At 34.3% G+C, this 26,726-nt stretch overlaps 3 protein-coding genes across 10 annotated transcripts in view; 1 reads left to right on the top strand and 2 right to left on the bottom strand.

Annotated features, from left to right (window-relative positions):
* The window catches only part of LOC105831984 (phosphatidylinositol 3-kinase regulatory subunit alpha), a 67,328-nt gene extending 59,541 nt beyond the window's left edge, over window positions 1-7,787 (bottom strand). The window contains exons 1-5 of one of the 4 annotated variants that reach the window (XM_036286399.1): window positions 7,269-7,787; window positions 5,512-6,312; window positions 5,209-5,355; window positions 5,040-5,132; window positions 4,733-4,780 (exon numbers count right to left, since the gene is read on the bottom strand). In XM_036286399.1, coding sequence (XP_036142292.1) covers window positions 4,733-4,780; window positions 5,040-5,132; window positions 5,209-5,326 — 259 coding nt within the window. In that variant the 5' untranslated portion in view covers window positions 5,327-5,355; window positions 5,512-6,312; window positions 7,269-7,787. The other 3 variants (XM_036286400.1, XM_036286397.1, XM_036286398.1) reach the window with 3 other exon arrangements.
* Window positions 7,788-8,322: 535 nt separating this feature from the next.
* On the top strand, window positions 8,323-12,880 carry LOC105831991 (armadillo repeat-containing protein 6 homolog). Its single transcript, XM_012672549.3, has 5 exons — window positions 8,323-8,588; window positions 9,975-10,306; window positions 10,745-11,040; window positions 11,248-11,513; window positions 11,622-12,880. Exons 1-5 carry the CDS (start codon window positions 8,472-8,474, stop codon window positions 11,994-11,996), a joined length of 1,386 nt encoding a protein of 461 aa, XP_012528003.1. The 5' UTR covers window positions 8,323-8,471; the 3' UTR covers window positions 11,997-12,880.
* Window positions 12,881-16,058: 3,178 nt separating this feature from the next.
* The window catches only part of LOC105831985 (thrombospondin type-1 domain-containing protein 4), a 75,786-nt gene continuing 65,118 nt past the window's right edge, over window positions 16,059-26,726 (bottom strand). For all 5 annotated transcript variants that reach the window (XM_012672540.3, XM_012672541.3, XM_036285164.1 and 2 more), the window contains 13 exons: window positions 25,832-26,007; window positions 25,010-25,214; window positions 24,081-24,247; window positions 23,643-23,748; window positions 23,488-23,554; window positions 22,898-23,109; window positions 20,634-20,766; window positions 19,793-20,045; window positions 19,183-19,362; window positions 18,927-19,091; window positions 18,425-18,601; window positions 18,163-18,328; window positions 16,059-17,977 (listed from right to left, as the gene is read on the bottom strand). In XM_012672540.3, coding sequence (XP_012527994.1) covers window positions 17,862-17,977; window positions 18,163-18,328; window positions 18,425-18,601; window positions 18,927-19,091; window positions 19,183-19,362; window positions 19,793-20,045; window positions 20,634-20,766; window positions 22,898-23,109; window positions 23,488-23,554; window positions 23,643-23,748; window positions 24,081-24,247; window positions 25,010-25,214; window positions 25,832-26,007 — 2,123 coding nt within the window. In that variant the 3' untranslated portion in view covers window positions 16,059-17,861. The remainder of the gene's footprint in view (window positions 17,978-18,162; window positions 18,329-18,424; window positions 18,602-18,926; window positions 19,092-19,182; window positions 19,363-19,792; window positions 20,046-20,633; window positions 20,767-22,897; window positions 23,110-23,487; window positions 23,555-23,642; window positions 23,749-24,080; window positions 24,248-25,009; window positions 25,215-25,831; window positions 26,008-26,726) is intronic.

The following is a 26,726-nucleotide window of genomic DNA, read 5'->3' as shown; positions in this document are numbered from 1 at the left end:
CACAAACGGGACGCTACGCTACGGCGGCGTATAATTACTACGATCAATTAATATTTCATCTTGCACGACTTCCGGCCGACCAACTGAGGAGCGAACGTAATATGTCGGCTACAATTACGGAGGACCCGTTGTCAACGTAATGAAAGAGAAAAGATGGGAGAGACGCGACTTTCTGTCCCGAGAGCGTGATTTTATATTTTTAAATTGTTAAAGAGACACTCCCGCCGTGTCGTCGTGTGTGTATCACGTGAGAATATCGACAGCCAAAAATGTGCGCTGAATTAAAAAGTGAAGATATCAAACTGTCGGATCGTGGCGTACGGATATCCAGACGCGATCAAAACATGTCTAACCCGAAAGTGAAAAATATTAATCAAGCGTACTGGATAGTCCAGCGTTAATGATAGAATTCCGCAATCAACTCGACGTCGATGTTCCCTTATAAACTAAAAAATGTCACTTGGATACAAAATGAATCTGATTCAGTGAGACTTAAAAGACTTATAAAGTTGCAAACATATAATTGATATCAAGTTTGTTTTAAGGATAAACCTTTAGCGAGAGGTTGATTGATTCGAAAGTAGAAACACAACATCGACGTGCCTTATCAGAGTTCCCTGGATGATGAAATTTAATGCGATTGGATTTTAAATTGGATTTATCTCAACAATAGCCTCTAACATCGCGTAACTCTATCTTCGATTCAGCATAAACGCAAATGTTTCACGAGAGCATAAAGCGAAATGTGAAAACAGGAACTCTCGACGTGTCTACTTTTTTTTTTATATTTTGTATACGTCGAAGTAAAACAAATCTATTATTCCGGAGAGGGACGAGGGGGGGGGGGGGAGACCAGATTAAATTTCGCAACGTTCGATAAGCAGCTCAGCGATTCGTCGTTGCAAATGCGAAGTCGCGTGGGCGTACGAGCGCGTCTCGCTCGCTCACTCGCTCGTTCGTTGGCTCCGCTTGTCCATTCGCGGCTTCATAATCGAACGCGCCAATTTTCAAGGATTACCACGTGCCAACCGCTATTCCTTCGCCAGCGAAACGGCCCGCACTCGCACGTCACTGCTCCCGGGGAGAGTGAAACACTTCGACCGTGTAAAGGCGCCGTCGCGAGCAAAGTTACGTCGAGCGTGCGTGCACGGCGATTTTTCCAACAAGAACAAGCAAGACCGAGAGAACATGATTGACCCTTGACGCACCCGAAAACCGGATCGCGCCGGTTTCCTAGTATTTTTAGAAATAGATCTCTAACCAAAGTAGACTTGTCGCCGCACATAGATATTGGAAAAAACTTTGACAAGGCTCTCGATATGTTGTACATAAGATTCGAGATACGCGAGAGTCAAGCTAAGATTTATCATTTATCGTTAAAGTGTATATGTCGTTTCGGTTTCACGTTTTAGAAAAGAGATCAACACGATCGCTAGGGATTCAGAATTTTCAGAATATTATCTCTTAGAATTTATTCTCAAAATTGTGACAGTTGTGGAACAACATGGCCTTCGAAAAATTTTACCAAAAGTATAATAAAATTCTTCAAAGTCCATATTATTCCACGACGTACAATGATTTCGAGGGTAAATTCTAAGAGAAAATTCTCTCTGTATACTAACGTGATTCTCTAGAGCTTATTTCAAATCGTCTTTACTCCAATGGAAGTAAAGTCGAACTCCTTCCTTTGAGATCCTAATTATTTATGTTGAAAGATAGGAAATGAAACGGTAAATAATAATATTCGAGTCTCTCTCTCTCTCTCTCTAAAGAAAATTCTAAATTGGTCGTGGAATTCGCCGTTAAAATTGGATGTAATGGGAGAATGGGACAATCAAAATTATTATTCTATAATAATTTACGAAATTACACAGACGACGTAACAGTGGCAAATATGGTAAACTAGATGGAGATCCAAATTAGTCGAAGTCATCATTAAAGTGCCAGTGATATCGGACAATATGATCGGCTGAGTAATCGATTTCCACGTGACGGATAAAATCTGTTACTTGATCCAATTACAACACGAGTTCGCTTACACATGGAAAACGGCGTATTGAATGTAAGATTCATCACACAAAAATCGAGATAAATAAAAGATGTGGATAAGAGAATGTTTTCTTGATCAAAAATCGAACGCAAATGCGTTTGCTTTAAATACTAGATCGTGTTCGGCAAATGCACACGTAATGTTCCGCATATCATGTAAGACGTAAGTGAAGTCTCTTGCGCATTTTATCGCTAGGTATTTTCTCCATATCTCACAATGCACTTGCAAACAACTTTTTTTTGTCATGACAGACACCAATAATCTGGCCGTACGAGTTAGATTCGTGACATATGACTCATAAAGTTGATTTTGTATGCGAATAAATATAAATGCTATTATACTCGAGGCATGCGAGCAAAATCATCAATGTACGCGTTTATAAAGACGCTCGCTTAAAAAAAAAAAGCAAATATTCATTCTCTTATATTACGTTTTACTTGTAGAATATCTTAATTTTGAATGCATGACAATATCTATAAATTTTCAATTTGTTGTTTCTCGAGTAATATTATGTTAGATACATATAATCGAAAATACTTCATAAAACTCGTCTAATCAATAACGAAAAAAGCTGAATGTAAAATATGTAAAAATTGTCCTAAATTTAAACTATTGTATAAAGTATACAAATTATGAAAATAAAATCTATATGTGTGTACTTGCAAGTAATAAATTAAAATTTTATTTCTTACTATCTTTTATAATCCAACAATATCAATAAAAAATATTATATCATACTGTAGAATTAAAATACTGTAATATTATAAGTAAAACATCATATCTATTATAATATTTTAGAAGAATTTATATTATACATACATGATAAATACAATAGTATTTATTATTGTATTTATATGTAATTTTTTCCGGAAATGTCATTGTTGCAAGAAAAGTAGAATGAGCGATACATATATATAAATTTGCATAGATAAGAGCTATTTTTTTAGTACTATTACATATTTCTAAGATAAAATTGGAAAATTATTATAATGGAAATGTCCAAATATAATTACAATATCATTGAATTATGGATTCGTTAGATATGCATACCCATGTATTTAACACAGAAAAACGACAATATCAAACGTTAGTATCAAATTATTTATAATTAAAACTAATGTATTCTATTTAATATTCTTTGTTTCACATATATAAGAAAAAAATCGTATTCTTGCTTATAATATATAAATTAATAATAATCTTGTTTATGTATATAATTTAATCTTAAAAAAAATTGATAATCTCACATTTCAACAAAATATTATATCTTTTTTTTAAATATTATTTAAAATATTAAGGGTCGGTTGTTCCAACTTCTTGGTAAACTTACCTATCAGATAAATATATGTTTGTCTTTATTTATTTAAGAAAAGAAATGAAGATAGACACATGCTTACCTAGTAAGTAAGTTTACCAAGAAGTTGGAACAACCGACTCTAAGTATTAAAAAATTTAGCTGGCTACAATTATCTAAATATAATTTTGTTAGATTATCAAAATAATTATACAGGACGCTCAAACTTCGGCAAGAATGTCAAAACTTTTTGCAGCATTGTTCATCATGCTTGAACGTCTTCCACAACTACTTTAATAATCCGACAAAATTATTTTTAAAGTAGCAAGCTAAATTTTTAGATACACCAGCAAACTTATTCTTTCCGTGATTGTGCTACATGGTAAGCTTTATGTTACAACGATTTGTTGTGCCATCATGTTTGAGAAACCATACGATTTCGATTATCCGACCCGCAACACTGTACGACAACGCGATAGCCGATCCCGGATTAAAAAGCAGAACGATACCTACGGCCAGGTCGGAAAGTGTTACTCCGATTAGATACGGTCCTGGCTCGTACGATGTCGCGGGGGAGGGATTGGCAGGGAGACCGGAGAGGGCCGCGGAGTTTCGGGAGAGAAACCGGCGCGGCGGCGATGGTGGTGGTGGTGGTGTCGGTGGCGGTGGCGGCGAAGGTGAAGGGGGACGCGATAGCGCGCCGCTCTTGAAATCAACGCGAGTCGCCGGCGTGTTACTATGCTACGGTGCCGCCCTCGACGGTGATCCATGCGAGGATTGATAATCAACACATCGCAGTTCCCGGCGAAGGGATGTCGCCGTGATTTAACTGGTGTTCACCCAGATGATTCTTATCACCCAAGCCCCGGAAGTGTGTCGCGATATTTTCGGGCATCCTCGCCGCAAATCGTAAAAATATTATTGTTGCACGATAAAAATGATAATAAATATTTCTTTATCAATCGACTACAGCTATTGTCTTATATTTATCAACAATTTTTGCAGCTTCCAATAAAATGTATTTCATTGATAATAATGTAAATTTGTAAAGCAAGTTGTAAAGTTTAATTGACAGTAAAAATCACCAAGTTGATACGTAGCTTGTATTACTGATTACTAAAACGTTAACTGCATAAAAATCGTAGATTTTTTTCATTTTCCCACCTTTCACAAGTAAAAACCGAATATATATACGTTGTAACATTTGCTGAATGCTATTTTCAGAACGAAAGAAATCTACTCCATCTTTGACTTTTATTATGCAAATATATGGTAGAACAGATCAAAGATACACTTTAAGCGTTATATAAAATATATAATATGTCTGACACGAATGGAAAAAACAAACAAAAAACTTTCTACATTACAGCTAATTACGATTGTCTTACCTTTGCACTTGACTCCCACTTTCCCAGTGCCCCAGATATAATCTTCACCTATAAAACAAACATATAAACGACTATGTATTCACATTTATAACAATGATATTCTCTGAATCTTGATTATAATTATTCAATGTATACAGTAAATAGTTAGATTATATATTTTCATGACGAATAATAATAACGGTAAAATAAACGGTAAAAGAACAAGAGGTACGACATCAAAAGAAAATTACTTCAATAACGCTTTTACATTAACACAAACTTAATTCATATAATAAACCACATAAACTGTGATTAACGATGTACTCACAATGCTTGCAAAGGATGGGCGTTACAAAGTATACATCTACGAGGACGTGGCTGAACTTGTTCTGTTCCGTGCTCATTGAATCTGCTACATACGCTGTAACAAAGAAATGATAAATTAACAAACGGATTGATCTAATCGGATTGATCAGTAAGATGTGAAAGTAACGCACTTGATATTGCATATGTGTAATGCTGATATTTACCATACGGCCCATTATTGAGCGTTACATAAGACGACTCTTCTTCATTGTGCGTGTCGAGATACGCCGACAAGTTTCCTTTCAGCATTAGGACTCGGTCGGTTGTACCCTCCGTGTCTAGGACCAAAATCATATGAATAAAATACATATACAAATCTATAAATTATGAAAATAAGCGACCATTTAAAAGAATAAAGTCGCCAGACCAAACGATACCATAAGTTGACTTTATGCATGTATTTTTATAGCCGATTAGTATAATAATTTTCATACCAGGCACAAAGTCCTCTTGTTTGCTTCTCGAGTCGCACGAGATTGACACGAATCTTCTCGAGCGTAGCGCGTTAGTGTAGTCTCGAAGGAAGAAAACGATCACATCAACATATCATCGTCTCCATAGAACAATATACGTGAGTTTACTCGTTCGTCAGTCACACATGGCATGCAGCAAATGTAAACAATCTCATGGGATACTACAATCACAGGACATAATCTTTCACAATTTTTGTGCATCCTCCTCGGGGAGACTCAACGACTCTCATTTTCTTTACCACTTTGCACTTGAATCGCGTATCGGAAGAGGCTCTTACTTAATTCCAGAGTAACTGCGGCCGTTTGAGCATTATTTAGGAAAGCCGATTTTTGTGCTTATCGTCGATACAACTTATCTTCTTATTGGGCACATACGATTTGATTCTCATACGTTTTATCTCTAATTTATTAAAAATAATGATTTATTCTCTTCGTTAAAAAAGCTACTTCTGTATTTTTATATAATGTTATATCCTTTTAAAAATTATCTCTATTGCTGTACATAAATATAGTAAGACTCAAGTGCGATAATGTTGTCTCAATGGCGTTTGGTTCATCCAATATGTCAAACTCCTCTACAGTAAGGTAATATGAACACTGTGATAATTATTTATGCATAACAGTGCAATGCATTATAATCTTTATCACTCTCATTTGTATTTCTTCCGCGGACATCCACTCTTTGAGTGTAGTTCTCCTTCTATTTCACTATTTCTATGTTTCATATCCAAGATACTGCTACCAGTCTACGAGATGTGGTCTCTGAAATAAACAAATAACATTATATTACATTATATTACGTTCAAGTCAAACAAATGTTTTTTTCACACTGCAAATTAATAAATATAATTTCTTAAAATTTAAGCAGCTTTGGAGTATCTTTTCTTTAAATTGGTAAAAGCATTTTAACTTAAATTTAAAAAATATCTAACTAAAAACTGAAATAACTTAAAAATATTTCAATCCATTTATATTTTTTCAGTGAAATTAACTTTTTTGTAAATATAAAAAAATTATGAACAGATTACACTCTATGCACTAATGTTTATAAAACAAAACATAATATAACAAGGTTATTTTAATATTTCTAAACAAATTTCACATTATAATAATATTAAGAGAAACCAAACACTATGTTGTTCAATTGATGAGTGACAAAAAAATAAACAAGCACTAAAAATTGATAAACAAGAGTATAATTGTTTACAATTAGGAAAATCCCTAATTATACTTATAAGAACAGCCTAATTGAAAAAAACTCTACTTGTTATCTTCCAAACCTACGTCAAAGTGACTCGAGTTGCTCGAATCGGTGCTAGCAAACACTTTTTGGAAGCCGTTTAGCAAGATTAAAAAAAATCACGTTTTATACCAGAAAGTGTCTAAAAATCTTTCACGGACCCGAACAGAATACTCGGTGAGACGGGAACTCAAACAAACCAGCCTCTTCATGCAAGGCGCAAAAGGCTTTCCATCGCTACGAAACAGATATTTTTCACATCTGTATCCGGCGACGCGAAGAAATTCCGTCTATATTCTTCGCTGGGGGAGCTTTGGAGCCAGCAATACCGCGGCGTCCTGGAGGCATCCCTCAGGTAGCTGTCACCGAGGGGATGTGTGCACGACGTGCACGCATGAGACCGCGCGTCTCGACGCGAACGGGGAATTCACGTGTGCCGAGCGTGGTGAGGCCCCGGGAGGAATCGGCCTGCGCTTACCTTGTGTCTCACGTTGCGCTCGTCGAGCTTGGAAGGCGTGAAAACGGGAGCAGCGAGGACAGACGGGAATACACGCTACACCTCGCCAACGGGACTCCTCGATGACGAAAAAACTCGACACCTCGCTTGCCGAGAAGGGCCGAGAGAGGGGAAGCGGCGCGAGGGCGACAGCTACAAAGACGACGGCGGCGGCGACGACGACGACGACGACAACGATGATGATGATGACGACGACGACGACGCTTGGTGCTCCTCCCTCCTCTCAGATTATCTCCGTTGGCCACATATGCCGGGAACTCGCAGACAAATCGCGTCGGATATCAAACACGAGAGGGAAAGGGAAGGGGGGCACAATAATAATATCGTCGGCCGTGCCGCGGCCACGAACGAACACGGTTAGGCCAGAGTCTAGGCAGCTGAGATCGCAACACTCGATTCGAGATCGACCGCAATCGATTGCGCGATCGAGAACGAGCGCTCGCTACTCCGCGATTTTTAAATGCGACTTTCCGAGATAAACATAAAGCTGTTCTGTTTTACCGATTATTTTGATTATTTTCAATTCACAAAAAAAAGTTTAATACAATTTACAAATTAAAATTTTTTTTTGTATTTTATATAAAATTCTTACGTGCGCATTATGTTACCGTCTATACTTTAATTGTGGAAAAAGATTTTTAATTCTGTAAATACAATTAAAAGATTATATAGTTGGATTTGTAGAATTGAAAATAAGCAAAATAATCGGTAAAATTAAAATTGAATACAAATTAAAATCAGATATTTAAAAAGTTTTACAAGTTAAATAACAAAGTTAATAACTTTTAATTTATATACATAATTAAAATAAATAAACTGTAACTTGTTAACTTTTATATAAGTTAAAAATAAAAAAAAATTATGAAAGGAGAAAAGCATTCTTTTACTCTTGGAATTATATGTGCGTGGAAAATAATACGTATGTACTTTTACAATAACGACGTTCCAAAACTCATTTGTATATGGATATTTGGACTTTTTGTTCGAGGATACGGCCGAGTGGGGTTTGTGAACGCGCGATCGCGTTGACAGGTCCCGCTCTCTTTGTTATCACATGGACGAGTCAGTGGCAGTGCACGCTCGCTTTGCTCGCGCGACTCGACGCGGCGATCATTTCCTTATATAGCAAAACGGAGCATACCGGTGAGAGAAATTCACATTATCATGAGCGCGACTATTACCCAGGAGGCCTACGACGAGGAGATTAAAGAGCTAATGGAGGGCCTCGGTATGACTGAAGAAGAGGCGATTGAGGACGCTATCAAATGCTTCGAAATGAAGGTACTCACAGCTGTCTTATCCCTTTGTTTACAGCGTTTGCCAATCGATGCAAAATATCCTTTTTGCTCCTTGCGCGTGCAATCATGTGACTCATCTGCTGGAAATTTCACCATCATTAAAAAAAAAAAGAACGTGAGCTTTCGAGGCAGAATATTTTGAAAAACTTAAGAGATATCTAGAAATTAAAGTTAATATTTATGTAAAATATATGTATTTGTGTGTGTGTGTGTGTGTGTGTGTGTTTGTGTGTGTGTGTACACATATATGAATAAATATATTTTTAAATTATATATTTTAATATTTTTTATCAACATATTAATTAATTGCATAATATAAGTAAAATACATATATTTTACACACACATACACACACAAAGAGAAAGTTTTGCTCTATAGTGTACATATACATACTGTACGTCATAAACATTTTCATGATTATCTTTATCTTTATCAAGAATAAAAAGATAAATTCTGAAACTATTGGAAAGGAGGCTTCAAACATAATGTTTATATATAAATTTAAATTAAAGTATGCATAAAAAAAATATAGTTCTTGGTGATTAATCGAATGTTCTGCTTATTAGGTGCTTGATTACATGAGTCAATCTTGAATAAGTCATCAAGATTTTTCATTGGCATTAGAAATAAATATGAAACTCAATACACACACACAACATGAAATATAAAATGTTCTTTAATACTGATATGATTCAAATAATATCTTAAGTATTCTTTATCATTAAAATATTTGATTGCTACTCTTTATTACATAATATTACTGTATTTTTATATTACTTATTTAGAAATTATTTTATTTTTAATCTTATAATTAACATTTTTATATGCTTTATTTTTTTAAAAACTTTTTATAATATACTGTAATTAGTTAATATACAATTATTTTAAATAAACTATAAATTTTTGCTTTTTAACTCCTTATTACAAAGCAAAGATTTATAAATTATTTAAAAGATGCACCCACAGTGCAAAAATAAAATCTATTATGCGCTCCTGCCGCATTTCTTGACGCTTTTAGTTTCGGAGCACTCGCGTCATTATCGTCTATCTTAAGAGATTGATCTGTTTCTTGTACTGTAACGTTTTCAATGCTAGTGAGAAAAGAAAAGAAAATATTTTTTCTTAAAAGAAAAAAATTTAATGTAAGTTATGAAAAATGTTTTTGTTGTTACTACACGCTTTATTACGAATAGATAATTAACGAAAGAAAGCTCTTTTTAAAAAATGGTATTATATCGTAAATATGTATAAAAAGATTGTATATAAATGTTTATAAGATAAGTCAATTAGAAGTTTTGGCATAAACGCTGCTCGCTCCGATCATCATTGCGATAGTACAATTTACAACAATGGCGTTTATTTCGCGCAGGGAGTAGATCTGAGCAAGATCGTCACAGATTCAGTTCTTGAGGACAAATATAAGCAGATAGTAATGTGTTTGGAGCGACTAACGTGCGCTGTAAACGACAAAAGTTACGAACGCGTGCCGGAGACGTTGCAAGAACTGCGAACAGAGTTGGACAAAGATATCTCACATAGGGTTTTTGCGGGCAAACGTAAATGTTACAACATTCTGATCGATCTCCTGAAAGATTGCCAGAAGAACCAAGCGATATTGAAATTGACGCTGGAGACAATCACCTCGCTAATGTCCGGCTATCCGGATTTGTTGGATGACGAAGGGATTGCATTACAGATAGAGTAATTATTATTATATGAAAAAAACTGATTTTAAAGAAATAAAAGCAATATGTTTGAGATAGACTAAAATTATAAGAAAAACTTTATTGTTTTGATGATAAAAAATTTGCCTCTTTTGTTGTCACTTATTATACGTTTATCTATAGAATATAAGTTTCTCTCTCTCTCTCTCTCTCTCTTGCTTTCTCTCTTTCTTGAATAATTGTCTGGTTTGTAAGAGAGTTTATATATTGGATGAAAATTGATTTATTTTTCTACAACTTTTAGGTTTCAAATAATTCGAAAAAATTGTCAAACTGATTTGAAGAGAATTAATTTTTTCTTCAGTTATAGGAGTTATAAAATTATAAGGATTAAGATTATATACGATTCATGTACTTTTATAAGTATTCGTCTTTTGATTTGTATCAAAGTAAACTTATAAATTTTTTTTATTAGGATTTTAGAGAAGCATTATGATACAGCAACGTTACAATGCCTGCTATGTTGGATACGAGAGTGTTGTATAAAGCATGAATTGAACAGACAAAAAATCTTTGAAACGAATATCTTCGAGAAACTGAAAAAGATACTGGTGCGCACAGATGTGGACGCACAAGAGGTCAAGGATGCATGTTCGGTAATTAGAGCTTTGGTCCTGGACGATGATATTAGGCATGAATACGGAAAGGCACACGAACATGCAAGTATCATGGCAAAGGGTGCTCTAGATGTCATCACGGGATTGTTAAACAGTAAATCGTGTTAAATAATTTAAATAGTTTTTTTATTATTAATCTGAATTAGTTTTGATAATTATCGTTAAATTTTTTTTGCAAATATTTGGATTATTTTTTAGAGAATTATTCTACATTGTTTGTTTATATTCTGTTAGGATTAAGTAATATATATATTTTATCATATTATTACATTGTTATATGAAATACATTTTTCACAAACAGGATTTAAAAAGGATACGAAGGTAATAGGCGACCTAATGATCACATTGGCTGCATTGGTCGTCCGAAATGAATTCTGTCAAGAAGTAGAGGATGCCGGCGGATTAAAATTTATTTTGGATATAATGACCGAATATCCAGATTCCGAAAAATTGAATTGGCAAGCTTTGAAATTGCTCAAAGCACTCGGTGGCAATGACAACGTGAAGTCTCATATCATCACTTCCGGATGTGCTCCTTTAATCGTATCCTCTATTAGTAGAATGAAAGTAAGTTCACATGCGATAAGAAAATTATTTTTATGATAAAATTATTTTTAAAATATTTTTTTTACTAACTACTAGCTATAAAAAAATTAATATTTTAATATTTAACAGAGATCGGAAAACGTCGTAGCTGCGGGATTGAGTTGCATATCGGCATTATCTTTACGAAGCACTTCAAATTCTGGTGTATTCTACGATTGCGGCGCAGCTCAAGTAATTGTAGATGCTATGAAGGCTTATCCTAATCATGTAAATATTTTAAAGCAAGCCTCCTGGGCAATTAGAAACATGTCAGTGCGAAACAAATCCGAGTCTAAGGAGTTTTTGATGTACGGCGTTGAGGAAATACTACGAGATGCGGTACGTTTACACGGTCCTAAATTAGAGGATAATGTGAAAGCCGCATTAAGAGATCTGGGTCTGAAAGTAGATTTAAAAGAAAGATGGACGGGAAAGGGCGTCAGTCTAAGCAATGAGCGTTATTAATCACTGATGGCAACATCGTCATCAAAATAGTATCTGTATTATTTACCACAAGTACATTTATCCTTTGGATCTTGTACTTTGCTTTATCTCACCTCGCAAAGCTACGCATTATTTCATAAGAATTTTTGCTAAATATTTTTGTGCGCAACATAATAGAAGGATACAAAATATGGATTTTTTAAAATTTAATACTGTTTTATTTTATAATTCTACGCATATTTTATAAAATTTAAACAACATAGCTGATTGAAGTTTATTTGAGACAAAATGCAAACTTTTAATATTTTATATTTATCATCACTTATAATAAAAATTTGTCGTGCATTAGATAGGATATTTAGAAATTTTCAATAGTGCCTGAAATTTATACATATATATAAATTTTGAAGTTTATGTATATACTTTTAACAAACACTGCCAGAAAATATATATTTTTATCTGGTTTTGCGGAGAGCTAAGTATCCATATTTTACAACTATTTTTAATTGCCGTTTCAAACAAATACATATACAGAACTTATACTTAGCTTTATCGTGGAACATGTAGATAATTATTCGATTAAACTAAATTATTTTTATGTATGTATAATTTTTTAAATTTAAACATTTGTAGTTATAATGAATAAAATTTTATATTGTATTTGAAAAATAAGAAACCGGTAATTACTAATTAAAATGAAAGACTCTTAGTGCAACTTGGGATATTTAACTAATAAAGCTTGCCAAACTTAAAAAAGACATACACTAACGATTGAATAATGGTGGTATTTATACGTAGTTAAATATATCAATTGTTTTTTTTATAAATTGTTTTTATATACAGTAAGAAATTTTACATTATTGTAACAGAATGGAACAAGGAATAAAAGTTAATTTTGAACTATACTTTCGTAGACAAAACCTTTTCTCTTTTCTTTTCCCTGTGTCTTCTTCTCACGTGCCAATCTGTCTAATTTTATACGGCACAGATACGCAAAAATTCGTTTAAGCATTATGTAATTCGAGAGTAGCTTAGTTTAAATCGATTAGTTTAATTATCACAATTTAATCATATTGTTAAGAAATATTTTTAAAATAATTATTTATTTTATCTTTGGTATAAAATTAATTAAAAACATAGAAAAAAATTTTTTTTTTAATTATAAAGGTATTATAGAAGATTATTTCTTCTATCTTTTTTATGTAAAATTTATGATAATATATCACATGAAATAAAGATACACATATACCTTTATTCCATATTATATGTAATATCTATTTTATTGTATATATTTGAAAGAAATGCTTTGATAATGTTTAAATATTAATATTATATAGTTAATACTGTTTAAACATGACAAAAATGATACAATTTTATTTCCAGTTTGTTAATATCTAATTCATAGTTTTTTTGTTGAGCAAAGGCAGGTGTTTGTTGACTTTCGTTTTATTAATATCTAATGATCAAAAACGTTTAAATTGTCAAACATATAGTTACATCATGTGAAACACAAGTAACACATACAGTTTATCAGTCTGTTCCTCTCACAATTTGTTTCGCGTTAACTACGAATTCCAAATGGAAACATAATCTATTTTATTTTGAAAGAATCGCAACTCATCGGATTTCTTTCTTATAAAATTGTTCGCATAGATTAGTTAATATTATATAAAAGAGGAAATTGCAGAAAATCGGATTACGCAATTCTCCGTTCTTCAATACACAATATTTATTAAACGTGATGAATCGTGATGAAACGTGATTGATTAAACATAGAAATTTTCATAATCTTAGCTCAATGTAATTTAGCTTAGAAATAAAAACGCAATTTATATTTTTTCTTAATAATGTGTGCTGTATATTCTTTGCCAATTAAATACTTTGAGAACAACTCCGATTTTCTACTTATTATTTTGTACAAGAGTAGATCTTTTATACAAAAAGACATTGATATATGAACATGGACAAGAACTCTCGACAAGCTAGATAACTGAATAATTAGCTCAAACGAAAATCCATTTTACTGTTTCAATTATGACACAATAAGCAAATTTAATAAAATGTTAAATTTATCTTATTATAATTAAAAATTTTTTATCAATTAATACAGATTTACAATAAATTTCGGTTATTCAATTAAATTTTAATAAGTTTTTAAATAATACATTGTCATTTTTCCATTTATTAATAACAAATGGAAGAAATTAAAAGAAAAATTTAAAGACTTTCTTATTAAAGCATTCGTAAATTTCAAATTTCAACTTCCTGTTTGTAAGCAATAACTTTCGATTGTAACACCTATCGTATAATTTCATTGATTATATAGTGATTGTAACATGATTGTCGATAACGATTGTTCTCGATTAAGAATTTTATTACACTACGAATGACACGGAAGCAATTTTACAAAGCGCCAGACGACTTTGGTTACTTTCGCAGCAGCTGGCCTATTGTAATGATCATTAACTATTCGTTATCGTTCGTTGTACTTCATTCCTGCAGACTACGATTGTATCACAGTCCTTGACGAGATCACACTCGCGATAGACGAGCTACGCGATTAATACACAGGTTTGCGACGACACAGAGCACATAATTATAGACATTGGACGTTTTGTCTCGATAAAGGATCACAATGGTGGTACATCTACCATTGTAGTTCTTAATGTTAACAATACTGTACAGCGCACTGTCCCAAAAATAAATTATTTCTTCGCACATCGAAAATAATTTCTAAGCTCACGTTAAAATAAATTATTCATTATAATCAATTAGTTGTTATTTATGTTACTCAATCACTTAACCAATCGTTATATCAACCAGGCAATTTTACGATTTTTATGCAAGAGATAATATTTCTTAATAACTTTTTCTTTTGTATAATATATATTCCTGTAAAATTTATGTTTCTTCAATTCTCTAAAACAATGTTATTTACTGTGGCTTATTTTTATAAAAAAAGCAAATACATTAAATTCCATATTTTAAATTTTATAAATGTTAAAAATTTCTTATTTAATTTCTTAAATTTATAGAAAATTTTTAAAAGAGAATACTTTATACGACAGTTTGCGTTGAAATATATAAATGCGATTTCCGAGTTATAACAATTGTAACTGTAGCCTCCAATCAAGATAATGACAATTTATAGTTGGACATAGATTATATCACAGCCTATGGTTGACTTAACACTCAACGATTACTATCAATTAACAGCCGCGTTATACATTTGCAAGAGCATTTTTTAAATTTTCCAGTGATCTGTTAATTTTAACGTTGTCTACGTCATATTAATAATGTCAATAAAAAATTGTAAAGATTCATTACACACAATATATTAAATTTTAATATGTCACCGATTTTGTTTTACTAAATTGACGCTTACAATTAATATTCAATCGAGGAAATCCTTATAGTTGAAGCTGGCCAATTTCGCAATTTAATGCAACGATTCGTCAAAAAACTTTATTTATAAGGATTTTCTAAAATATTTAATCAAACTTTACTAACCAATTTCTAAAGTTTATTTATATTTAAAAATTAAAAGAGTTAAATCAGAAAGGATGTAAATAAGATTTTTTTTTAATTTAATTGACATTGATAAAGTTTGATAAATATTTTAAGATAAATATAAAAAATAAAAATATATAGTAATAAAGAGATGTGTAATGCTTGAGAAATAAAATAATGTTATGATAAACGTAAAGAAATGTTAGGAAAATCAATCGTGATTAAAGAAAAAGGCACAAACGTAATATAAATGTTAATTTAAATAGAATATATATTTAACACATTCGTTAAATGTTAAATTTAATACTTTTATTTCAAGTTCTCTAAAGTTCTCTAAACATCCCATAATATAAATGATTTGTACAGTAATGAGTTTAAACACTTATAATTTGGAAAATATTGATAACGCGAATGTGTTAAACAAAAACATATATGTAATACATATATGAACAAAAATCATTACAAAAAGAAAAGAAATAAATTATATAAAACTTACGCACTTACCTGGTGCAACAAAATTGAATAAAACAATAAACAGTTAACAACAAAAAATGGAATAAACGAACAAAAAGATTTTGTGTAAATAACTTGTAATTGCTGTAAAAATAGTAAATCTGAGCGAGACGCAGACTACGCTAAAAGAATACTATCTGATAGAAAGCATCCAAATAACTGGAGCTGGCAGAACTAAAGAATTCGATTGACACAGATAATTAATTAATCCAAACAGTTATCTCCGAAACTGTCATTAACGGCGCAATTAAATACGAGTCCAACATCGAACTAATACGTAATAGCGATATGGATCGAAAATTCTAATTTTTTATCTCGATATCGAAATATACAATAATACATATATTTATCATCTAACGACGATTTCATATATTCTACATACACAAGCGTATATCCAGTTACGTTACTGTATATATTATTATCACTTATAGTTTATTCGAATAAGTGTACACGATATAAAACGACATATGCAGAATGAATATTGCATGTGTTCTATTATTCATAACGCCTTCATCAAGACGGAACATTCTCTCGTAATTCATTTGGAAAATGGATTTCTTGTTGTGCAGTTTTCATAGATTACATATTGATTATAAATTTTTACGCCAACTTATAGAAAAGCAGTTAGTTAGAGCTAACAATAGTTAACAGAAAAGCACCTAGAAAGAAAAATAATCGATTCAAAATTCTTTTATTAACTTTGTCGCTATCAATTTGTTTCTATGTTTTAAATGATCATTGAAATTCCACATTTTAGTACAAGGCAATTACGTTTTCGTGAGAGTGCTTCTCTCAGCAATTAAGAGAAAATCAACTTCTCTTTGTGTTGCAAATTTTCCTGTTTATGTAACATAAGTTTGCGCGGGAATTGGCGCTTTTTATAACATCGCTTCATCGTTAATTCCGTAGAATAAATTCGCTAAAAACTCGTTTCATTTTACACGGTTAAGTGCAACAGTCTCGAAGGTTTTCATGATCGTGCAGGTTTTGCATGAACATGTATGCAAAGAGAGGCTCGTTTTATCCAGGAACGTAATTTGATATCCACTTAGACGCGTATGTTTACTTTGACAAAATATTATTTTCCCAGTTTATCCTAGAGCGGGCCACGTTCACCATGATAAAAAGTACACAAAAATTGAGATCGCGTTGTTGCATGTAAAAAGGCTAGGGCCAAAGGTGTATTTGATTAGATCTCAATACGATAATACAGATATCGTACACTCGATGTAAATGACTCGTTCATGTGCCACTCGAAGATAAACACTCGTCGTGTGTATACCATATGTCGAGATATATTTATTGCACACAAAACCATGACGAACCTGTCCACGGTTTAATTCCCGGAAAAATCAGGATACCTCGGGAACCTTCCTTGCAGAAAAATTAATTCTTAACTCTTACAAACATAAAAATCTTAATTTTCTTTCTCAATTTTGTTACGTTGTTTCTTCCTGCAATTTATTATTTTATTTATCTCTCGTTCAATTACTTTTGAGTCGTTTTCTCTGAAAGTTTATTCAATATTAATATTTCAGTCGAAATATGAGGAAAAATTTAACGCCTTATTCTGAAACATTCATCAAAAAGAGAAAGAGAATTCTGCCGCTCCGCAAGAATTATGTTACATTCGGCAGAAAAAAAGCACGACTGAGACACGTATGATCCAATATCGTGTAAATATAAATAAAATTATATGCATACGTGGTCATCCTTTTTTGTAGCAGTCTTACATTCGGCATACAATTTGCCTTTTTCTAATATAATATCTGTATTCTATTCAGGTCGCGCTCGTCAGCCGTTCGCCGCAGTTTGCGGTTGCAAAATTGCGGGCAAACATTGCAAGCAAAACTTCTGCCCCGGCTATTGACGGCATTGGCAACACGAATACTTGTAATATTTGATTCGACACAGACCATTCTTCACTACTAAAACGCAATTCGGATACTTGTCCACGCACTCGGACGAATCGTGCACCTCTGAAACATAACATAATATTGTTTATCAAGCACATCGGGCGTAATTACTAATAAATCGCAACATCTCATAATATCATGTTTTAGTTAAAAATGTAATTCCAATAAGTTGTTTCTTATTCATTGACTGATTCAATTTCTTATTTATTCTTTGACTGGTGCAGTGACTCTATAAGGTTTTTCTTTACTTTTTGGCGGTTTGTTCGCCGCTGACACATTCTTCTTACACGGCTCCATGTTACATCGTTGCTCCGCGCTCGGTTTGGCGATTTCCGAGCAACTTGTACTGCTAATACCCTCGACAATGCATCGTACAATTCGTGTTTGTACTCCAGCCCCGCATGTTGCGGAACACTAAAGACAGGACACATAAAAATAATGTTATTCCATCAGACATTCGAAGTGCAAACTAAGATTCATTTAAAAAATCTTGTATTCAAGATAATTTACCGTCGACCAGTCTGAGATAAACCATTCCGGCGAACACGCGGACATTCTGCAGGCTTGTTCAGTCGCTGGTTTGGGATCGCTGCAATTTCTTGCAGGCAGTATAACAAATTCGTTATTCGTTCTAGTTATACAAGCGATGTCTCGGTACTGCACGCCAACGCCGCACGAAACAGAACACTAAAAAAAAAAAAAAAAAAAACATAAAAGAAGTTAATATAAAATAATATAATATTATCATTAATTATTAAAAAATTAAATTTTACAATAATTGGAGGAAAGGGACACTTTATTAAATATCGGCTTTATTCTCGAATCTCGTCGAATGTGAAAACAGTTGAAAGTTAAATTAAAATTTCATGTAAAATACATGGCTTAAACTTAAAACTAGATTCGAAGGAATTAGTGTCGTCTATCAAAATTGTGTTGGCAATCGCTTTACTTTAGCTTTACACATTGCCGCGAGGCGAGCGTTTTATTTTCTGAGGTTTGAGTTTGTACTAACAGAAGTCCATGGACTGGCGAACCATTTGGCCTGGTCGCAACTCGTCCCTTGTCCGAAACAATGCATCTCCGTGTTCGGTCTCTCTTTGGGATTGCAAAATAACTCACTACCATCGGCACACGCTACTCGCCTGATCCTCACGCCATTTCCACATTCTGCGGAGCACTGCAACAATGACGACCGTTATACCATCATATGCCGAAAATGCGTACTGCATCTTAAAATAAAATTAAAAAATAAAATTAAAGTGTTGTACCTTCGAAGACCATTCTGAGTACAACCAGGGCGCGTGATTTCTCGTATCTGTCGCCGCACTACAAGCCACCATCTCGCACGCTTTTTGGGATTCCGGCTTGTTGGATAACGAACAAGACTCCCCGGATGTTATACAAGTTACTGTTCGATTTCGAGTTCCACGACCACACGTCGCTGAACACTGGAACGCACAATCGAAGTCTCGAAACAAGCGAAATATATGTATTACTAAATCAAAATTAGATTTAGCAACAATGCTAATAGAGAGACCTATCGATTTGTACGTTGATCGACGAATTGTAAATAATATAAAATAATATAAAATATTTGCGAGAAAATTAATACTTAATTCGACATTCATATTCTTTATTTATGGCAAATTCAATTTTTCATCAATTATTTGCTTACATTTTTTTAAATCAATTTTCAAATTATTTCTGTTATTTTTATTGAAATATTGAAATACAATTCACATAAACTGTATATGATAGGCAAAAATAATACTGACGACTAAATATTAACTCCTCTGCCTGTTGATCTCTCACTTCGGACCATTTCCTGTCCTAAATCGTTGAAAGTAGCTGCTTAACAATGGCAGATTAATGACTCACCGGACTCCAAGCGCCCACGTCCCACCTGGGCGCGTCGTGCTGCGAAGGCATGTGTCTCAATTCTGGGCCCACGTTGAGACACGCCGGCCGAGTGCAGGTTTCCATGGTGCTCAGATCTGGCGGTTGCATACACGCCCCGGCAGCAACGCGCATTGTCAATCTCGCGTTCAGCTCCTGGACGCATTCGAGCTTTCGTGTCCTCGTACCGACCCCGCAGGTAATCGAACACTCGCTCCACTGTCCAGCTCGCCACCTGACAACATTTCCGACTCTCAAATACGAGATCAATACGCTTGTCTGCGTAAATCACAGATCTCATGAACGCAGAGAGTTTATCGAATTTCCAATCAATCGAGATTTTTTAACAATTTATTGTAAAAAAAGTAGTGCGTAACTTCGTGTGAAAATCTATTTCATAAGTAGGCTCCGGATTCTCATTACTCTACTTATATTTTCCGAGATTAGAACTGCATAAGTTCAAGAACCTTAGAACTATGTTGAACCTGAAAGGAACCTAGGGACCATGTTAGATTCAGGACTTCTATTAAGCTTAAGGAAAAAAGACGCTGAAAAGTAGAGCCTGCACATAAAATCCGATACACAACACTGGGCTGGGACTGACAACTCAGCGGGAGTCACAGAGAAACTCTTTAAAAGTTTAACTGACATGTAGGGATCGATATGGTCCCATACGCTTTCAATATTACTACTACTATTACATACTACTAGTATGTAAGAAACTTGAACGTATCAAAGAATCTGGCTAAAAGGAAACGCGATAATCATAAGGCAGCAGCCGAAGCATCAATTGTTACAGAAGAGATTATATCGAGGTAGGTACCTGGCGGCGCATGGATGATCGTTGCATCGCAATGGTGGAGGATGGTTCGGTTTTTCTACGTTGTGACAGCGTTTATCAATGACGGGTGTCTGACTGCTCTCACGAATGCATTTCACGATCGTCGTCCGCACACCTGCAAGATGCAATGAATTACGAGAAGCAATTCGCGATCGCAACGTGACATGTCGCGAATGTCGCGTTACACCCTCGATTACTTCGAAGTCTAATTATTTTTTCAGCAAAAAATTGGTCAACTTTCTTCAAAATCTCTTAACATCGGAAAATAAAAAGTTAACAGTTGTTGTCAGTAGATGGTTAATTCTATAAATGTGTAATAAAATCTTTAAATTTATTTTTATAATAAATAAGTTTTTAAATTTATTTGTAGTTCAAATAGCTTTTATAAAATATATAACAGACTCTTGCCTTTGCAATTGAATTTAAAGAACTTAACTTTCTTACGTCGATCAAGTCCCTAATGCTATTTTAAATTTTACAAAAAAATATAATTCCATAATTTGAAATTCTATCAAAATAATCTGATATAAAAATAATATTTCAAAACGAAGTGTAGAATTACATCTACGGCGCTTGCAAGACTGCAAAACAATAACTTATTTTCTGTCGCTTATAACTTAGACAGCGCTGAAGTATCAACAGTTTTATTGAGGAAAATTCCATCTCAAGTTAGTTAAAGAGAATGAAACGAAGTGCGACACTTTGTTGGGACACTTTGTATTATGATCGACGTGACCGTCGCGTTCCTTTTCCTCGTATTCGTCGCTTTCCGCCCGTATCGCGTCAATTTAAATTAGAACATCGCTATGACAGATATCGGATACTGTCGCGTGCAATGTTCAGATGTCCAGAAAGTCAGTGACAATTTCCGGTTGATATCTCAAAAATATCGCGCTATAAATCTTTGCAATCACGTTTCAGCTTTACACTTATATTTTAACTTTAATTACTGGTTTCTATGTTAACTTCATTCGATTTAAATAAAAATAAAATTCCAAGATTTCTTCTTAATTGTTGCACAAAGCAATATTTTTCAAAAATATTCTACATACACAAAAAGATTAATAATAAAAATCTTATACGAGTCTTTTTATTGTTATTCTAAAATGTGACTGTACCGAAACAAAATATATCTCGGACAACTTCCCACACAACGCTTCAGTGAGTCTAGACAAAGTCGTTTTCCTAATGACCTTTAATTATCGAGGCGCTTTTTGCCTAATTGTTGGTTTAATCGGTATCTAACGACAGATCCAAAAGAATTCAAAATTATTTAGCTTTTTTATAATGATATTTTATATTATCATTTAATATTTTGTGTTTAAATATCATTATTTATATTTCCAAATGATATTTCGCAATGTCTATATTTTATTAGCAAATGAGTTAATTCCTCGAAAAATAATTAGGCATATTGTGAATAAAAATACATTTCTTGCATCAAAAATATGCATGTTCGAAGTATACGTGCGGTGGCTGTTAATTTTGTCGATAAGCTTTAAACCACGATAATCGATTAGACCGTTGCGTTGTGTAATCGCAAATATTTAATCACGTGTAATTTAGAATGTACCCCATGTGCATTAGTAATATTTATTCGTTAATATTTATTTATTCTCGAACAAATTGTAGTATTCCCAATGGCATACGAGAGGTATGCGAAAATATATTACCAGCGATATTGGAAATTAACGCAAACTTATCGATCTCTACGTCGAATTTATAATACCATCAAAATTATAATATCGTGTGTATTCCGAAAATTAAACAGCCCGTATTGAAACATTTATCATTCGCCGTCCGAAAATTAACTCGCGTTTAGATATTGAATATTAAAATCTCGAAATGTTTTACTGAAAACACACATTGTTTTTTGAACACATTGTTTTTTGTCTAGGACCATATTTAAATCATTTTGCTCACAACTATTGTCTAACAACTATTATGATTTTAAAGATAAATTAAAAAAAAAATCTCTCCCTGTAGATAAATAAATTCTACTTAGAACCGTGCTTTTTAGAAATTATCTTTGCAAATTATAAAATAAAACTATAAAAAAAAATATTGGGCATATAACAATAAAAAATTATATAACAACACTGTTGTTAATAATGTGATTTTGCTTATCTCCGTGAAGCAGCCGCCGGTGAAATTTTTCTAACTCCAGTTATATACGTGCAATACCTCGGTATGAATGTAATCGTATGATATTATGACGCGCGATTAATTATCACTCATCTTCTTACCTCCTCCGCATTCTTTCGAGCAGGGCGAGAGGCCGACTATTTTCCAAACGAACTTCCTCCTCTTCTTCCTCCTGGTTGCCTTTGACTTTGGCTGATCGCCCGCCATCACCGTGGTCGGCGGATGCTTCATCTCTTCCTTCCGTCCGCCGTCGTGCGCGCGCGGCGGATCGCGATCGCGACGCGTCGAAGATAAATCGCCTCGCCGATCCGATCTAGAAGACAGAGAGCAACGGATTGCACGAACGAAGACAAATTGTGCGGCTCGGCTCCGTCGAGTGGTTCTCGAACGCGCCGCGCAGATTCCCGTGACGCACAAAGGATCAAGTCGACCTTCGAGGAAGTCGAATTCGAGCCGATGAGGACTTTGAGATGTATCACAGAAGTGTCACGGCGATCGAACAATAAAGATAAGAGTGAAAATTAAGGATTAAACACCGAGGGAAAACCGCATCAGAGCGATATTAAAACGTTCGAGGTAATTGAACGCCGTGGGAACGAATTTACATATAGACAATCTGTAATTCCATTTTAATGAAAGAGGAATAAAACTTCGAGAACCGCTTTCGCTTGAAATAAGAATATATATTTACATTCTCGTAACGGGCACTCGCACGTGAGTATCTGGACTAGGTATCTCGTTGCCCCGATCGTTTGCTCCTACGGGAAAGAGTAAAAGCGTTACACGGACCTATAATCGAGGGTCTTTTTTTAATTGTACATAATTGATTGGCAATGAAGCAATTACCTGCGACAAGCAGCGGCGGTGCAATCACCGCGTCACCGTCCGGCACTTCTCCGACAGGCAGCATGTACTTGTACAGAACGCCTGGATTTAATTCCATGGATAAGATCTACGGTAACGCGCGAACAATAATATTAACGTCCGGATCCAAGTACGATCGAGTGCGTAGATTATAAATTAAAAATTCGTTGCTAAAATACTGCAGCACAAAAAGATAACGTAATGTAATAATCAAGTCGACTCGACTTGAGAAAATCATTTTATCTTCAAATTATAGCTTGGCGGTGCTATGCATAAGAGATAAAGCGAGCAAAATTAGAGAGATAAGAAAAACCCGTAAGTAAAAGCCGTTCGTAAATTGTAACTTGAATTGCCCGTGTAATTAAAGAAAATCAGACTCCGATACGATTAACGAAAAGTGATGATAACGGATAGTAGTACCTCTAAATGCAGAGACTCGTTCAACGGTCCGGTCGCCAAGATACACTCCATACGGTTCCTATCGCCCCTCTGGTATGTTAATGTCGTACCAGCCGCTTTATAAGTACCACTGGGACTGTAAGACCACGGTCCGTTTAGGATGTAACTGCCGTTACTGTCTCTCAACGCTACGAGTAGATCGATCGTTTGTTAACCAGCGTACCACAGCGTTGCGTAAAAACGCCGCTTATTCTCTGTGTCTCTTCGTTCTTTAACTACATTATTCTGACGCGATTATCGAAAGTGATAAAAATGTCCAATTAGTTAGGGAAGAGTTGCCGAATGTGTACCACTTAAGTTATTGTCTTCTTACATTTCCCATGTGTACGCAAATAAATATTGTAGGCTGATATTCCGTCTATTATTGAACTAATAACAAGTTAATATCTATCATAAGTTGTTTTATTTGATATGTGCTGCAAAAAAAAATAGTGATGTATGAGGCGATAAACAATCGGCCTAAATCATATTTATGAATTCTCATAAGCAATCTATTCTAAATCGTATCATCTTTGAAAGTATTAAATTTATAAATTCAAATAATTAAAAATAAGAAATTGTTAATTAATGCTTATTTCATTAATAATATATCAAAAAAAGAATTAAATATTTAATAATTCATAAATAATGAAAAGAACGTCGGAATAAAAATAATTTAAATTTATTTCTGACATATTTTTATCACTAAATTTTGCTTACATTGAATAAAAATATGAAATTTTGTTGAACCGATACGCGTTTAGTAATTCTAATTCGCGGTGGCTTTCTGCTGACACGATTCTTCGTTTGAAATAGATTCTAATTAAATAAAGTACGCGTCAGACTATTAAAATGTTTAATGTTAATTTACAAAAAAAAAAACAGGATCACTTTGATATTGTCAGTGTCACCTAAAAAATTGCTGCTGAAACGCAGCTCGGAAATGTTGAGCGACATCGCGCCCTTCGGAATCGTGGTCACCTGCTGATGACCCTTGGACAGAATCGGCTCCATGAAGATACCCTCGAACAGCCTGCACCCTCGGCCCTGGCCGCCGCACACGCCGCAGGCGTCCATCGTCGCACCGGAACCCACCACCCCGTCACATCCTACAGGCTGAAGGCAAATATACGAACTTTTGCGCACCGCTGCGTTTTATCTACTTTGGAGACTCACCCGGGACTCCCCTCAATTTTATCGAGTCTTTTCTACTCTCAAGAATTTCCCACGACGTATTTCCTGCGATATCTCTTTTTTTTTTTAAACATCGTAGTTCATTATTACAATAATTATAAATATTACACTAGACTTGTACATAAATTTCTTTAATTTTTGTTCAATAAAAAAAAAAGTTTTCTAAAAATTCAAACATTTTTGTTAGAGAAAGACTCTGACTGCGGATTTTCGTTTTTTATTCAAGGGAAACGGGAAAACATATGTCTGTCATTCCATGCTGCTGGAGCCTCGACGAAATCAAGGGGACACGGGTCCCGAGCGTTTGTTGATTGATAAATGCGCCTGACCGAATTGCACCGGACGTGCGACGAACCCCGGCGTCGACGGGAGAAAGGAAGGTCGATCGAGGGGAGGGTCGATCGCGCGCCGGTCGGCGAAGGGTCGAAAAAGCAATAGCGGATCAATAGGCGATCTCACCGATCATATCGCATCGCGCCGGTATCGGCCATTAATTTCCGGCGTCGTTCTCTCGCCCAACAAGCTCGCGCTATTCATACCTTGCATTGTCCGGCGACGCAGAGCCATCGTTCGCCACTGCGTTCCGTCGAAATGCCGCCGCCGCGTCCGCGAAGATTCGGAGCATCGCAGGGCGTGCCGTCCATTACTGCCGGTTCAAGCGTTGCGTAAAAACGCTCGCCGACTGCACGGCAATTGAGCGCGCAGGAGTTCGGCGCTGGGGAACAACAGTAGTCACGATTAGGCTAGGCGGAAGTTAGGTCACCGGGCCTGACGGTTGGCTACGTCATCGTTATATCGGTCGAACACCGATCGGGCGACGTCACTGCTCGTTTGGGTATCGTGAGACGTCTTCTTTGTTCATAAAAGTCGTACGTTTCGCCCGCACGCGAACAAGGGAGAATTCCACCGCGAGAGAAATTTAACACATGTCGTAAAACTGAACATCGCTAATTGTTACGATTGATTATTAAGTGATAATCGCTTCGACGTTGTCTACACTGAAAAAAAAATTTACTAGATTGAAATAAATATTTTTTCAAATAGTACCAAGCAATTTTGTAAAAATTAAATAATATTTATTTCAAATAAGATAATATTTTCTATAATTTAGAAAACGTATTATACATTTTCTAGATTGATATTTGAAATAAATATTATTTATTTTTTACAAAACTTCTGCTTGGTACTATTTGAAAAAATATTTATTCCAATCTAGTAAATTGTTTTTTCAGTGTAGCTATTTGAAACTTTATCCAGTAATAAGAGGCTCAATTAAATTAAATATTGTAGTTAAATTTCTGGTGATACTTAAATTACCTCTTAGAAATTTAAATACTTTACAATATTATTAGAAGATGGATGTAAGAAATTAATTAAGATTCTTTTTGTCAAAAATTTGTTATCTCTATTCTCTAAGTCGGAATAAGTGAGATC

The sequence above is a fragment of the Monomorium pharaonis genome, chromosome 4 (assembly GCF_013373865.1).
Source record: "Monomorium pharaonis isolate MP-MQ-018 chromosome 4, ASM1337386v2, whole genome shotgun sequence".
NCBI classification, from domain to species: Eukaryota; Metazoa; Arthropoda; class Insecta; order Hymenoptera; family Formicidae; genus Monomorium; species Monomorium pharaonis.
The sequence above is the reverse complement of the archived record's forward strand: the minus strand, read 5'-3'. Positions and strand labels throughout refer to the sequence as shown.

Bases quoted from the DNA above. Each gene is read 5' to 3' on its own strand.
- LOC105831991 (XM_012672549.3), top strand. From the start codon at position 8,472: ATGAGCGCGACTATTACCCAGGAGGCCTACGACGAGGAGATTAAAGAG. The intron at 8,589-9,974 runs GTACTCACAGCT...TATTTCGCGCAG, and splicing joins TCAAATGCTTCGAAATGAAG to GGAGTAGATCTGAGCAAGAT. The intron at 11,514-11,621 runs GTAAGTTCACAT...AATATTTAACAG, and splicing joins CCTCTATTAGTAGAATGAAA to AGATCGGAAAACGTCGTAGC.